We start from the raw sequence: 15,937 nt of genomic DNA on the forward strand, positions 1-15,937 counted from the left end.
ATGTTCTCCCCGTGCATGCGTGGGTTTGCTCCGGGTACTCCGGTTTCCTCCCACATTCCAAAAACATGCTAGGTTAATTGGCGACTCCAAATTGTCATAGAAAATGAATGAATGAATGAATAAATGTAACAAAAGTTGAGATTTAAGTCTCGACTTTCAGCTTTAAAGTAAGACCTCTCCCAAGTCAGAGAAAGTAAGAGTGATTTGTGAGGTCTGAATATTTTAAAGGACCCCTTTTTGTCATGCAAATGTACTATTACTCTTTTGAACTCATATTGTTGTGCGAAGCCAAACTAAGTAACCCCAATAACTAACTGGAACTAACTAGCTCATGGGACAAAGTGGGAGGTAAGTCACCTTTGATGGACTACACTGCTGATGGTGATGTGTAACTATCCTTTTAAGACATTCATAAGACTCGTGCTCATGTGTATTGTTAAAAATTTGTTCCTTATTGGGCCTTTGCGTGGGCTGATAGTTTAAACCTGCAATGGAAGCCTGTGCTTGTGTGTCCCACCGAACATTACTCTAACATTACTGACATTACTGACACCAAGTGACGAGTGTTGAGTGCTACATATCAACATCTTTGAGTGCATCTTTTGAATGCCTTGAAAGCTAAAAGGGGTGGGAGGTGTGGGTGGATTTTTCTGACTAAAGGAGAAGGTCCTTTTATTTTTCCAGTCCAGTAATCAAATTAGATTTACACTATTTGGAAAGACACTGAATAATCTAAGACACACTGACCGTGTTCATGATGTATTAAAACAATATTATGCATAGTGATAAGAGCAGGATACACATCACTGGACTCGCCAGTGGTCGGGTTCTATTACAATTCCATACTTAAACATAAATGAAAGTCATGGTCATTGGTGAAGTTCCACTATTTATTCGTGTATTCAATCCGGTAAGTGAGTATCGTGTGCATGTTTTCCTTTATTTTCTTTCACTGTGAAGTCCAGCCAGCCATAAGTCATCGTGACTCCTGCTGGAATAGTAATACCATAGGCCAAGGAAGATCCTCTAACCACTAATCATATCATCCAGGTTTCATGTCCTGCCATGTTTTGTTTTATTTTTCTAATAAGGCTCTCAGATCATGTTCAATACAATAACATATGTTTTCCATTGGTAATATTTCAAATAATGTGAATTGAATGAATTTGTCCCAAGGTCAAATTCATCCATCTATCCATTTCTAAGGCCACTTATCCTCACTAGGGTCGTGGGGGTTTGTGGAGCCTATTCCGGCTGACTTTGGGTACACCTAAATCGGACACTGAACATGCATGTCGCAGGGTCTATTGTCAAATCACCATTATAAGACTTTTAATAACTTTATTTTTAAGTAACATTTTCACATTCCTAAATGCCATACTTAAAACAAAAATAAAGTTAAACTACTCATCCTTTTTTTAGACGCCTTATGTTTAGGTGTCGCTGGGATTATTAAAGCCTTTGATTTGGCTCACAGGATTTGGATATTTTGCATGTTAATTAAACTACACAGTGTGGATATCCAGTATCCACATTGAAATTCTCTGTAATTGGCAATTATTCAAATAAAATTATCAGTTTAAAAGCAACACACTAATGCCAATAAGAATAGGATTTAGCTACCAAACAAAAGAAAACAGAAGTTGCGTTAACAGTCCATGTCATCAGTGTCGGGCTATCAGAAGATCAGAAGATTCTAGGTTCGACTCCTGGCTAGCTTGGCATAATTGTTTTGCGAATTTCCCTATGAGGAAGAAAACAGTATCTATCCATCTATCAGCAGAATTTTAACACAACACATTTTTCTAGATTTATAATTATACATAGGTTTACACATATAAAACAATTGTAAATGCATATAACTAAACATGTAAGGTTAAAGGTACCTCAACTGAACACTCACATCCTTCATGAAGTTAAAAGTAACCTTAAATGTTAATGTATCCCTTTCATTTATCATATACAGTATAATGTATGTATTCCTATGTATTTACAATATAATTGGAAAACTCTAACAACGTGTCTTGTGTCAACATTTTTGGGTTTCTGAATCGGATATTTTATATGAGAAATAATAATAATGTTTTGGTTAGAGTCAGACCTTCTGGATCTAATTCTCGCTAACCAAGGTGTTCCATTGTATATCCAGTGACACTTCCTGTGAGTGCATCTACTCCATGTTGCCTTTACCTCCAGCAGTGTTCATTTTCCATAGCAGAGATGTGAGTTCACCATCCAGAGAGTGCTAATGAGAAGGAGGGAGGTTTTCCAAGGATACAGTCATTCCTCCCAGGAGGTCCTGGCGTCATCTGGGGGTTTGTGGTTGCAGGGAGGCCTATTACCTTGGACTAGGTTTCTCCTCTAAGGCTATGAGAATAATGAAGCCAAATGGAAAAGCTTTTCTGTTTTATGGATGTTTGTCTTTGTACGGTAACCTCTGATTCCTTGCCCTCATATAACACACCTGTGAAATTCCCATTATCCGAGGTAAAGGAAAACAATATAGTCATGTAAATTGCTATCAGTTGCTGAGAATATATAAATGAGACTCTTTCATAGAAAAGCATTAGCTATCAGGAAAGTCATAACTAATGTAATTTATCTGTTCTGTAAGTCTACCCTGTCGCAGATATTTCAAAACATAATAGAGTGTCGGGGTTACTGCCATTTTTGAGGATGTAAGTGACATTTTAGACTGTATAATTTTTCTCTGCAGTTTCATTCTAATTGTAGGCTTCATAGTCACAAATTGTATGTAGTCCAAGACTGAGGAAAGAAACAAACCGACCTACAATTAAAGAGTTTTTATTAGTTTACCTTTTCCACTTAAATATATTTTTTTGAGCAGGTCAGCAGAAATTTGATCATTAACTGTCAGTTATGATGATGGGGAGTGTAAATATACTTAATCCTAACTGGGCTTGAAGTCAACTTTATGGTTCCACGTGTTTTATTGCAGTTTAATATGTTCTATTGCATTCACGGACACATGCAGAGGTCTGCTTTCATTACTTGGCAGCTCGTCCTCATGCCACCAGGCAGACATGGCGGCATCTGTTTTGGGTGTGCTGGGGTAGGTCTGTCACTCCGATTTCCCCTTCACTTTGACTGGACCCCCGAATGAACCCTTGTGCTGTCAGGGCTTGCTGTTTTTTATCCAGCATGATTTAAACAGCACATCCCGGATCGTTTCCTGTGAAGCACAGCAGACAGATCACAAAGATTAGAATGAGATGTTTGGGATCACAATGTTCATCAAAAGCGCTAGTCAGCCCTACAAATAACTCAAAATCACCTGTTTGGTTTAGTCTGCTCGTTTCAACCTCACGATTGACAGCCTCGATGTTCAAACCTCATATTACAAATATACAACATACGGTGGACAGAAATATTTCAATATTGAACAAAAACATTTGTTCTCAATCAGAAATCACTCCACACTCTTTATTGCTCTCTGGTTCTACCATATCTTACTTATTGTGTGGAAATATGGGCTAATAACTACAAAACAATCTTCACTCGCTAAATGTACTGCAAAAAAGGTCAGTAAGGATAATTCATAATGCCGCCTACATCACAAATACTTCAACTTGCTGATATAGTTCATCTTCAAACAGCTAAAATAATGCATAAGGCTAAAAATAACCAATTACCTAAAAATGTCATCCAATACTTCTCTACAAGAGAGGAGAAATATGATCTCAGGGAAGAAGTACATTTGAAACACTTACATGCTAGGACTACGTTAAAAAGCCATAGCATTTCAGTATGTGGAATCAAACTATGGAATGGATTGAGTAAGGAAATCAAACAATGCACAACGATGAGCCAATTCAAGAAACAATACAAGCAGTTGATGTTTGCTAAATACAAGGATGAAGAGTCTTGAACCAGTCATGATGTGCTATATATATCACTATATTGACACTTACTATGGTAACCATTATGTCATTGGATGGTCATATCACCTCGTACTTCGGTACGAGGTACATTATTTAAAAAAAGCAAAAAAAAAAACCTAAAAACCCAAAAAGCTATATTAGGAAAGCAGGAAGTGAACAAATGTAACAGTTACTGATTGTAAAAGTACCAGATGGAGGGGTAGGATTTAATAAGCTTTGCTTCTTCCTACTCCTTTTGGACATGTGGAACTGTGAACTGATTATGTGATGCATTCAATTGCAATCTGATGCATGTTCAAATGAAATAAAACCATTACCATTACCATATGGTCTTCATTTACTCAATGAAGTTTGAGTCCCAAATTTGACTCCATTGTTTCAGCTGGGATGAAAGCAGCTCCATCAGCAGTGGACTCAGCGATGGCGACGGCGAAGGCTCGGACAATCTCAGCTCAGAGGAGTTCAACGCCAGCTCGTCCCTCAACTCCCTCCCAAACACGCCCCTGGGATCCAGACGCAACTCCTCAGTTATGGTGAGCCAAGAGTGCAATCTTCTTTATGATTTCTTTTAACTCAGTCATTTAAATTTTAGGCTCGCGTCTGCCAAAAACTGTTAAATGTTTTTTTTTCCCCCATGCTTTTCTTTTCCTTGTTTTTCTTTCAACTGCTTGGGGCGCTTGACTTATCGCTGTATTTTTTTTTCTTCTTTGGAATGCAGCTGAGATAAAAGAAAAGATTAGAACTAACAGAATGCTGGCGGGATAACCAACCACATGTGATTGTTATCCTCGTCTTTATCCTCCCTGTAGCTCCGCACGGATGCAGAGAAGCGATCCCTGGTAGAGAGCGGACTCTCCTGGTACAGCGAGGACGGCAAAGTCAGCCACAAGCTAAACACAAGCAGCTTTGACACGGGGAGTCTCAAAATGGAAGCACCGAGCAAGTGGAGGAAGAAGCCCCCGAGCCTGAGTGAGGACTTCGGGGTCAAGGGTGAACTGAGAAAACCTCAAAGTTTAGGTGCACCGGGGAGCTTTAAGAAGAGTCGGAATCCTCCAGTGGGTGTGACCTCTCCTATCACCCACACATCTCAGAGCGTGCTGAAAGTGGCAGGTGAGATCCAAAGGCTCAGATAATAGGAAGTAAAAAAAATCAACAACTTTATTGACAAAAGTTTGATTTGTTTACATGCCTGTTTTTATTGTCAGTGGTAGGTTTTACATGTCATTTAATAACAAAGACATATTAGATTATATTTAACGTCTGGCAGCGGTTCACATGAGATCATTAACATATAAATATTCTAAAAGTAAATACACGTGTCTTTACTTATGTGATCTTGGATGGAAACAAATGTTTTATGATATATGTTCATCCATATCATGATGCCAAAATTGCAAAACTGTGCTCAGTTGCTATCTTTTCTTTAATATTTTCTATGCAGTACCAAAGAGTGACAAGCCACAAGATAAATCCAAGATCTCCATCAAGACCGGCGGTCTCCAAAGGTCACGCTCCGATGCAGGTCGGGATCATCACATGATGGAACCACGTAAGCCCCCTTCTGGTCTGGTCAAACCCATGACTGGAGCCTCATTCGGCTACAAGAAGCCACCCACAGCCACTGGTACCGCCACAGTCCTGACAGCAGGGGGCACCACCATCTCCAGTGGCTCTTCAACTGTGGGGAAACCTCCCAAGTCCACAGCAATTCCAGTGAAGCCCGTGGGGGGACGCAAGAATAGCTTTGATGCCAGTAGCGAGCAGAGCTTCCTGGGGCCAAATGCCCGAAACAGCATCCAGTACCGCAGCCTGCCTCGTCCTGCCAAGTCCAGCACACTCAGTGTGATTGGTCGGCCAGCATCCCGACCCGTCAGTGGCACCATAGATCCAAGTCTGTTGAGTCTCAAACCTGTCAGCATGGCCTCAGCAAACCCACGAGTGAAAGAACCCTCCAATTTTAGCAGCAAAATATCAAATCGGACATTCACTGGCCCGGTGAACCAGACGGATAGAGAGAAGGAAAAGGCGAAGGCCAAAGCCGTGTGCGCTGATATGGAATGTGGTTCTCTGAAAGGAGATGAGGTCGTGTCTGAATCCTCACGAGAGTCTGTGGTGAAACTACACGGCCTGAGACGGACCAGCAGCAGCAAATACCCTGAATTGTCTTCCCCCACCACACCGAGGTGTTTACATTTTACTACTCTTGACCAAGAACCATCTTGTTGTTTTGAATACAAACACAGTATCATCATTTCCGTTGTCATGGATACGCTCACCAACTACAACATTAGGTACACCTGCACAGAGAAATTAAATCCAACTAATTAAATTAAGTCTGGGCTGCACGGCGGTCAAGTGGTTAGCGCGCAGACCTCACAGCTGGGAGTCGCAGGTTCAATCCCACCTTCGGCCATCTCTGTGTGGAGTTTGCATGTTTTCCTTGTGCATGCGTGGGTTTTCTCCGGGTACTCCGGTTTCCTCCCACATTCCAAAAACATGCTAGGTTAATTAGCCACTCCAAATTGTGCGTAGATATGAATGTGAGTGTGAATGGTTGTTTGTCTATATGGTCTATATCCCAGCTGTCTTTGGGCGAGAGGTGGGGTACACCCTGGACTGGTTGCCAGCCAATCACAGGGCACATATAGACAAACAACCATTCACACTCACATTCATACCTATGGACAATTTGGAGTCGCTAATTAACCCAGCATGTTTCTGGAATTTGGGAGGAAACCGGAATACCCGGAAGAAACCCACGCATGCACGAGGAGTACATGCAAACTCCACAATCGAACTCAGGTCTTCTAGCTGTGTGGCCTTCGCGCTAACCACAAGTCCACCATGCAGCCCACACATTGTGCAGGTGTCCCTAATGATATGTCCATATTAGAATTACAGTACATTTACAGAATAGTACATTTTTGTATTACATTTTTAATAGGAAAAAACAGAAAAATTGTATTTGCATCTGCTCCCAACAGGATGTTGGCAAAGTCTCTGGGTCGTCCACCCAGCTTGGCACATCTGGACAAGGTCAATTCCAACAGTCTGGACTCCTGCGTGACCATCCAGGATCTCCCCCCCAAAGTCCCTCCTTACTCCAAGCTGCAGGACCTGGCTGGCTCCCACTCTGCAGCCCGTCTGACCCCCAGCCCGGCACCCGTGCTCCACATTGACTCTCCTGGCTCGTTCAACAGCGAGAGCCTGGGTGGTTCACCTCTGCTCTACCCCAAACTGTCAACTATGCACCGCAGCATGGAGTCGCTGCCCCTCCAGATGAGTGTGCCCTCCTCTGCCAGGTTTAGCACCACAGAGTCGAAACCGAATCAGGAAAGGGGCGCAGGGACATGGAGTACTGGGAGCCGGACATCCCTCAACCTTTTTGAAGGGTTTGTTTCATCTGAAGTATATCTATTTTTTTTGTTCCATTGTTCAGGATTTGTTTTTCCTCTTCACAGGCTGCAAACGGACAGGAACACTTTGCCAAAGAAAGGATTGGAGTATGTCGAAAACAATTACACCAAACACATCGTCACATGTCATTGTAAGTAACCGTTCTCTCCTTAAGACGCTGCGGATCGAGTCTGTCGGATAGTGACGGGATAAAACCGGGAAGACGCCACTCCCACAACGCAGTCAGCACGACGGAGAGTGACAGCCCACCTCAGCTGCCTTCACCCACCCGTGCACTTCACCTCTTATCCGCCACCAAAGCCCCTCTCACCAACGTGGGTGAGCGAGAAGAGATCTTTGTATTTCAGTACAGCAGGAACGGAAAATGACCTTCCCTAAAGTCGATACTGAAGGGAGTCAAAATGTTTTGCTAAGATGTATAATTTAGACTTGCAGACCAACCCCTTAATTGGATCCATCAAGATCACCCACCGTATAGATTGCAGTCATTCATTGGTTACAAACAGATGATGTCATGCACTTGGGTATGTTCTCTCATATCCTCACTGTGTCTCTCCTTGGCAATAGTTGCCCCAATTTCTTCAGGCACTCCGAGGATATCACGCTCTAACAGCATTGGGCCTCCTAGTGACTCCGCCTGTGATCTGTATGGATCCTCTCCCCTTGGCAGCAGCATGTCCCTGGCTGAAAGGCCCAAAAGCATGATGCGGTCTGGATCTTTCCGTGAACCAACAGACGACGGTACGCCTCACTGGTACTCTAAAGGATGTTACCTTAGATGGAAATGTAGTTTTAATGAGAAAAGTAATAGAGAAGTTTATATTTCAAGTGAATTATAACTGGAATGATTCTGTTCCAGGTCTCTGACAGCTAATCAATTAAAAAATTATTATCTTTGTAAAGATTTCTGACAGATCATGTTGGATGATTAAATTGACTCAAGCATATAAAAGAGCACATATACTTTAATAGTTGGTCTAATAGTTATATGGTCATATCACCTTGCACTTCGGTACGTGACAAAATTAAATTAAATTAAATAAAAAAAAAACTTGATGTGCTGTATATATCACTATATTGACAGTTACTATGGTACCGATTATGTCATTGGATGGTGATATCACCTCGTACTTTGGTACGTGACAAAAAAATAAAAAATAAAATTTAAAAGAAAAAAAAATGTAAACTATATTAGGAAAGCAGGAAGTGAACAAATGTAACAGTTACTGATTGTAAAAGTACCAGATGGAGGGGTAGGATTTAATAAGCTTTGCTTCTTCCTACTCCTTTTGGACATGTGGAACTGTGAACTGATTATGTGATGCATTCAATTGTAATCTGATGCATGTTCAAATGAAAAAAAAACATTACCGTAGTTTACAACATTGGGTACACCAGTTAGTAAATACATAGGGAATACATGGGGTTTTAATAACGTTTTAACAACATTGTTTTTAATATTGGACTAATAAACTTTTATGTTATGTTTTATAGTGCACGGTTCTGTACTCTCTTTGGCTTCCAATGCTTCGTCCAACTATTCGGTGAGTAAATGTCAAAATGATTACCTGATTCAATACAGTATTAATTGGTTGATGATCAGTGCGTTCCAATCATACAAGAGCCAAGTCAACAATAAAATGTCATTTCTGTACAGTACTGTGTTATAACAACAAGCTAATCCTCTAATTTACATGCTTACGCAATGCCTTTCTTAGAATGAGGAGAGGATACAAGGAGAGGTAAGGACAGTGTCCATAACCGTGTCATTTCCATTTATCATTGCATAAACTACACTCCCATTTGATTATTTAATATTTTTTTATTCTACCAACACACTTCTTTTTTTTACTTTCCTTCATCACTCCATAAACTATCAATCTAAAGCTACACATTCTCTACTCCATGAACAAACTTTTTGTTGACAAAATATAAACACTTGAATTATTGTTATTAAGTGTCGACATGTTAGCCTAGTGATATTATATATTATTCACGTGTTTAACGGACAAGGAGAACAGGTAGGATTAAATCAATTCTGCTATATCCAACTACTTTTCAGAAAATGCAGAAGTGATGTTCATCAATGTAACTTGGGTATAGTAATAGTAGTAGTTTGAGGTTATTTCCGCGGGGGTACACCCTGGACTGGTCGCCAGCCAATCACAGGGCACATATAGACAAACAACCATTCACACTCACATTCATACCTATGGACAATTTGGAGTCGCCAATTAACCTAGCATGTTTTTGGAATGTGGGAGGAAACCGGAGTACCCGGAGAAAACCCACGCATGCACGGGGAGAACATGAAAACTCCACACAGAGATGGCCGCGGGTGGAATTGAACCAAGTACTTAAACATGTAAACAAATAAACCATACCATATCATTTCCAGTTGAAAACAAGGCCATCTGTCATTTGATCATTTGTGTAATTATTAAAACGTTTGATACCAGGTTCGTATTTGCATCACACATACTTGGTGTCCAAGGTGACCCATTAAAGTGTTCAAACTGCTCACTGAGATTATTTTTTTTTGTCTACAGCAAATCCGCAAACTCCGACGTGAGCTGGAATCCTCGCAGGAAAAAGTGGCCGACTTGACCATGCAGCTTTCTGCTAACGTATGTATGACTTGCGGTGTTGCACTTTGACCTCACGTCAGGAGTTTGCTAATCATTTGGATGATTGACATTCAAATCTAAATCCAGAGATCGCTCACTTGATTCAAGCTTTGTAATCATGTTGGATATCCTTCTGCGCGTTTTACTTCATCACTCATGCTACTAACACTTTAACCACATGCATTAATTTTATCTGCAACTTCTAGAGCAAGTGTCAAACTCCAGGCCCAGGGTCCAAATCCGGCCCGCACTGCAATTTCATGGGGTTTTCATTTTAAAAGTGGAAACAATATTTTATATAGCACAAAATTCATCCTCATTCTTAATGAGGATGCCAGATTCAGACCAAAAGTCAAAATAATTGAACTGTAAACCTTAAAGGGGAACTGCTTTTTTTTTTTAAATCTTTCCCATCATTCACTATCTTTCCGTTTTCTGTGAATTGTGGTGCATGAAAATGAATTAATATGAGCCAGCTAACAATGGAAGCCATGGGAAATACCTATTTTGACAATGATGTGCATTGTTAGCTAGCTCATACTTTTCTCTTGTTAAAAGCCACAGCAAACACAACCTGAAGTAAGTTTTGATTTTTGGCTACCAGTGCAATAGTGTTTGACACCCTGCTTCTAGAAGCTTCTGTCACAGCTTTTACATTACAATTTGTAATGTAAAAGTGACGCTTAACCAAAATTAACCAATCCCAATTGAACAACAATTGAACTGCCTGTGTGTGTGGGTGTGTACGTGTGTATGCGTTTCTATGGTGAAAATGGTTAATCCCACACTTAACAATCACTGTCCCTCTCTTTTATGCTCTTGGCTGCTTTTGATTCACGGATTTCCTGCTGCTCACTACCTGCCCCCCCCCCCTCCCTACCTGCTAACCGGTTGCTTCTCTGGATGTTGGGTATTGCAGTTAGGCCAGGTTTGTTGGACTGTTGAGTAAATAACGCTATTGTTGTTGTTATACTGTGCATGTTTAGTTTCTCAAATGAGATATTTAGGTGCAAAAAAAAAAAATATTGAGACATTGTCAACTGTAACGGTTCCCTGGTATCAGTTGGAAGCCATTTTCTTAATGTGTTGTGAGTTTATTTGTTTTAGTTGCTGATGCATACCTCCAAATCCTCATCCCTCTTCTTTTGCATCTCGACAGGCTAATCTGGTAGCAGCTTTTGAACAGAGCCTGGCACTGATGACAGCTCGTCTTCAGACCTTGTCTGTGTCGTCTGAGCAGAAGGTAACCAGCTCTCTATTTCATGTTACTGTATAATCAGCTAACAAAAAGAGGTTTCACTCTTTAGGATTCTGAACTGAATGATCTGAGGGAAACCATTGAGATTCTAAAGACTAAAAACACAGAAGCCCAAGAAATCATCCACGGGGCTCTCAATAATTCGGAAATTGCATCTAAAGGTAGATACCGTATATCGTACAATACAAAAAGCCACCATCGTCATATCTAATTGTGTCTCGGTTCCAATTTGATTCAGAACTGCAGATCAATCGTCAGAACTCGTCTGAAAGCATCTCGAGCCTCACCAGCACCACCAGCCACTCGAGTATGGGCAGCATCAAGGAACAAGAGGCCATGAAGAAGAAGAAGAAGAGCTGGGTGAGGATGCACACATATTATATAATCGTAATAATAATCGTCCAACATCCGCAGTTCTTATGTGAGACATGAACAGATGTCTTTTTCTTTCCCACATTTGCATATAATGTGACGTTCATATTAACCAAGCTACAGCCACAGTGTTGTTATTATAATTATTATTATTATGATTATTATTATTATTATTTTTGACATCACGACGCTCGAACTACGTTACTGGCGTATTGATAACATGCCACACCACATCGAAAGCGCTATACAAGTGAAAGACCATTTACAAAAATAAATATGTATTACATGTTATCATGTATGTACTTGCTACTACATGGTCATACGTAGCTTATATATAAAACCCTAAAATCTTGTAGGTGTTTTAATAGCAGTCTTAGTAGGCGGCGTAAGTGTGTCCCATTACGAGCTGTCTCTTTTGGTCTGATTTCACATCTATAGAACACTCAGAAATGAGAGAGGCATATGTGTCCATGTGTCATATAAGGATTGTGAATGATGGGCCATTCCATTTTAAGTAAAATCAGCATTTTTTTTTTTACTGTTTGACAAATGGAACAGAACCCTCATCATGCATCAATCTTTCCTGCATGTGTTAATAATCCTGTTGCTAATTAACACTCTTGTCTCCCCCTCATGCTCGCCCACTTTTTATGTTAGGTGTATGAGGTGAGTGATGATGGAATGTAAACCTTCCCTCCCTTTACCGAAGCACTTTTTGTGTGACTGAACATTTTTATGTTGAGTATATACTCGTGGGGGCAAAAGTGACATGTATCAATTGGAAAAAAAAACTCAAATATGTATTCATCGAAACAAACTAATTTGTGTATTTACATGATAGAAGCATGGCAGGTAATGGTTTTATTTCAGTTGAACATGCATCAGATTACAATTGAATGCATCACATAATCAGTTCACAGTTCCACATGTTCAAAAGGAGTAGGAAGAAGCAAAGCTTATTAAATCCTACCCCTCCAATATGGTACTTTTACAATCAGTAACTGTTACATTTGTTCACTTCCTGCTTTCCTAACGTAATGGGTACCATAGTAAGTGTCAATATAGTGATATATATAGCACATCATGACTGGTTCAAGACTCTTCATCCTTGTATTTAGCAAACATCAACTGCTTGTATTGTTTCTTGAATTGGCTCATCGTTGTGCATTGTTTGAGTTCCTTACTCAATCCATTCCATAGTTTGATTCCACATACTGAAATGTTATTTGTCATCTTTTTCCCTTTTCCTCTCTGCAGTTACGCAGCTCTTTCAACAAGGCCTTCAATAAGAAGGGCTCAAAAGGGCCCTATGCCGACATTGAGGAAATCGCCACACCGGAGTCATCAGCCCCGTCATCACCCAAAGTCCACCATGATGGAGATAACCCTCCACCATCATCTATGAAAGCCTCAGCCTCTGCATCATCATCTGGGTAATGCACAAACTCAAAGAAATGTGAAATAGCAGAAATTGACAGTTTGTGGTCTCACGTGAACATTTTCCAGGTTATGTGAGGGGAGCGAGGCAGGGGATGACAAGGTTGTGTCGGACCTTCGCTCGGAACTCTGGGAAAAGGAGAGGAAACTGACTGACATCCGTCTGGAGGCTTTGACCTCTGCGCATCAACTGGAGCAGCTGCAGGAGACCATGACCAACATGCAGGTATACATACATACATTCTTATAATGCCTTTTTGGCGTCCCTCAAGGCTTTAGTAGTACTTCATCATGTGCAACTTTATTTAACATTATTTCCACACTCAGAACACTGGAAATAAAGACTGCATGTTAGCATTAAAGGGAAATTAAAGAAAATCTCTCATAGAGTAACATGAGAGGCAATCAGATGTGACTGTATTTTTCCTCTATGGAAAAGGGCATTTCATCAGAGTGCCTTTTCAGTCGCAGCTGCACAGGAATTGAACTCTGTGCCCTGTGAGTTCATCCAAATTTACTGATTTCCAAAATGGTGCGGCACGGCGGTCGAGTGGTTATTAGCGCGCAGACCTCACAGCTAGGAGACCAGGGTTCAATTCCACCCTCGGCCATCTCTGTGTGGAGTTTGCATGTTCTCCCCGTGCATGCGTGGGTTTTCTCCGGGTACTCCGGTTTCCTCCCACATTCCAAAAACATGCTAGGTTAATTGGCGACTCCAAATTGTCCATAGGTATGAATGTGAGTGTGAATGGTTGTTTGTCTATATGTGCCCAGTGATTGGCTGGCCACCAGTCCAGGGTGTACCCCGCCTCTCGCCCAAAGACAGCTGGGATAGGCTCCAGCATCCCCTGCGACCCTTGTTAGGAAAAAGCAGTAGAAAATGAATGAATGAATGAATGATTTCCAAATGACATTGGGCATATGTCACTTTTTTAGAAACTCACATCGAGCATATACCTTTGTGAATGGAATGTAGCTAGTATAGTTGGTGCTTTCCTGGGGTGCAAGAACATCCAAACTCTTCAAAACATGTTTATTCCTCTGTCTTGGGCATGTCGGAACATAATTCTCCTCACTGAAGTTAGCTCTACACAAGCAAAGCTTTTTGGTTCCGTCCACTTAAGACATTAGGACAAGAAGCCCAAGTTTCCTAATAGCAACGTCCATGACAATGGAACATATAGAGCAGTTGCAAGTTGTTATTTGTTGTTTTTTTTTAACCATTCTAGCCATGCACTTTAACTCTCTTGCATGAAGTTTTGTGATGCAAATATTGTACTCTTTTGAAAGCATATTGTTTTGTGAAGCAAAACGCTTTACTTAAGTGACTCCACCAACTTTCTTAAATACCAAAAAACCCTCCAGAACTCGACTCAGTGGAGAAAAAGTCACCATTGATGCACTACACAGCTGATGGATGTCATACAACTTCATGTAAAAAAAAAAAAATCCAAACTATCCCTTTAACTGTATATGGTCAGATTAAACTGATATAAAGTCATTATTCCATATCCAGAAGACTGTGGAAAATCTAAAGGTAGAGAACGTCCAACTGAGGACAAGCGGCAACTCCCCCTGTCCGTCTCCTGGACCGTCCAGTTCCGTGTCCCAGTCCTCGGGTCTCACTTGTCTCAGCAATTCATCACCACGGCAGTCAGTAGCAGTGGCTAAAGGTTACAGCAGAAGGCTGAGTGATGGAACCTGTGCAGGTATATTGTCAATTATATTAATATGTCTCTATCATCAACTCACCAGTCACAATATTAGGTACAGTCAATGTCCTTTATTAAGTTTCTTGCCTGCTGGTGACTTACATTCCTCTCTATTTTTTCCCTGCTTCCATTCCCATTATTGTTTCTTTTCCTGCAGATTCCACCGATTACGCAAGCCTGTCCTCACAGAGAGACGACCACCGTGTCAGGGTGGTGGTTTCTGTGGTGGATTTACACGTCTTCAAAGATGTGAGTGTGCTGTTCTGTGTCAAACTGTCCACCAGTAAATCCTCAGTCACCTACATCTCGTTCTTGACGTCAACAGGAGGTCAAACAGTCAGATTTATTCATCGGCACGGTCAGAGTGAACGGAAGGATGGACTGGCCCATGCTGGACTCAGCCGTCAGCCAGGCCTTCAAGGTGAAGCAGCTTCTTTTGGCGGTGTGACCTGTCACAAGGACCGAATGTTCCATTTTCATCTCGCATAGTGATGTTTGTAATTCAGCTGTCAGCTTTTAATTTTAGCACGCTGTTCCTTGCATCGTCAGATTGCTCTGATGTGTTTTTATGCGGTTCATAGCCACTAGGGGACATATTTGTATGATATTTGGGGGTAACTATGACATGTTGGAATAGTGTATATAAAACATTAGAGTTCTCAATTTGTTTCTTTTCCTCAGCATTTACTCCTGTGCCGTTCATTCCAGGTTTACATTGCCAAAGTGGACCCCAATTCCAGTCTTGGCTTGTCCACAGACTCCATCTTCAGTTACAGCATGGGCCACATCAAGAGGGTTCTTGGGGGAGAGGCTCCTGAGACGCAGCCCTCTCGGTGCATGTCCCGGGGGCCCACCGGTATCACTGTGGCTCTGAAAGGTATGCACAGGGATGAACATATTTTTTGATATTTTTTGATTTTTAACAGTGTATGACAGTGTTTCAACATTTGTGTAGCAGAAAAAATTTTATTTATTTTTTTTCATAGTTAACCTTAATTATAAATGGATATTTTCATAGTTAGCATAAAAAACTATTTATGATTTTTTTTTTATCTAGACATGACATAACACAGCTGTAGTCGCTTTACAGCTCACACACTTATCTCCTCCTCACTCCCACAAGATTACCAATAACATTAACAGTGAGGTGCGTTCACAAACGTCATAATTTAGACGCTGACCCTGTGCAACCCTGTCCTATAAATAGTTAAA

At 41.0% G+C, this 15,937-nt stretch overlaps 1 protein-coding gene across 4 annotated transcripts in view; it reads left to right on the forward strand.

Moving 5' to 3' along the window:
* The window catches only part of nav1b (neuron navigator 1b), a 49,275-nt gene that overhangs the window by 24,570 nt on the left and 8,768 nt on the right, over positions 1-15,937 (forward strand). For 2 of the 4 annotated variants that reach the window (XM_078798778.1, XM_078798777.1), the window contains 18 exons: positions 4,285-4,435; positions 4,712-5,012; positions 5,344-6,085; positions 6,887-7,294; positions 7,364-7,405; positions 7,474-7,637; positions 7,887-8,060; positions 8,814-8,863; positions 9,869-9,946; positions 11,106-11,189; positions 11,254-11,365; positions 11,443-11,564; positions 12,834-13,009; positions 13,083-13,239; positions 14,530-14,721; positions 14,879-14,974; positions 15,051-15,146; positions 15,434-15,602. In XM_078798778.1, coding sequence (XP_078654904.1) covers positions 4,285-4,435; positions 4,712-5,012; positions 5,344-6,085; positions 6,887-7,294; positions 7,364-7,405; positions 7,474-7,637; positions 7,887-8,060; positions 8,814-8,863; positions 9,869-9,946; positions 11,106-11,189; positions 11,254-11,365; positions 11,443-11,564; positions 12,834-13,009; positions 13,083-13,239; positions 14,530-14,721; positions 14,879-14,974; positions 15,051-15,146; positions 15,434-15,602 — 3,314 coding nt within the window. Of the gene's footprint in view, positions 1-4,284; positions 4,436-4,711; positions 5,013-5,343; positions 6,086-6,886; positions 7,295-7,363; positions 7,406-7,473; positions 7,638-7,886; positions 8,061-8,813; positions 8,864-9,037; positions 9,062-9,868; positions 9,947-11,105; positions 11,190-11,253; positions 11,366-11,442; positions 11,565-12,833; positions 13,010-13,082; positions 13,240-14,529; positions 14,723-14,878; positions 14,975-15,050; positions 15,147-15,433; positions 15,603-15,937 lie in introns of all 4 variants that reach the window. The other 2 variants (XM_078798775.1, XM_078798776.1) reach the window with 2 other exon arrangements.

The sequence above is a fragment of the Doryrhamphus excisus genome, linkage group LG18 (assembly GCF_037039965.1).
Source record: "Doryrhamphus excisus strain RoL-2023G ecotype Guam linkage group LG18, RoL_Dexc_Guam_v1.1, whole genome shotgun sequence".
Classification (NCBI taxonomy): Eukaryota; Metazoa; Chordata; class Actinopteri; order Syngnathiformes; family Syngnathidae; genus Doryrhamphus; species Doryrhamphus excisus.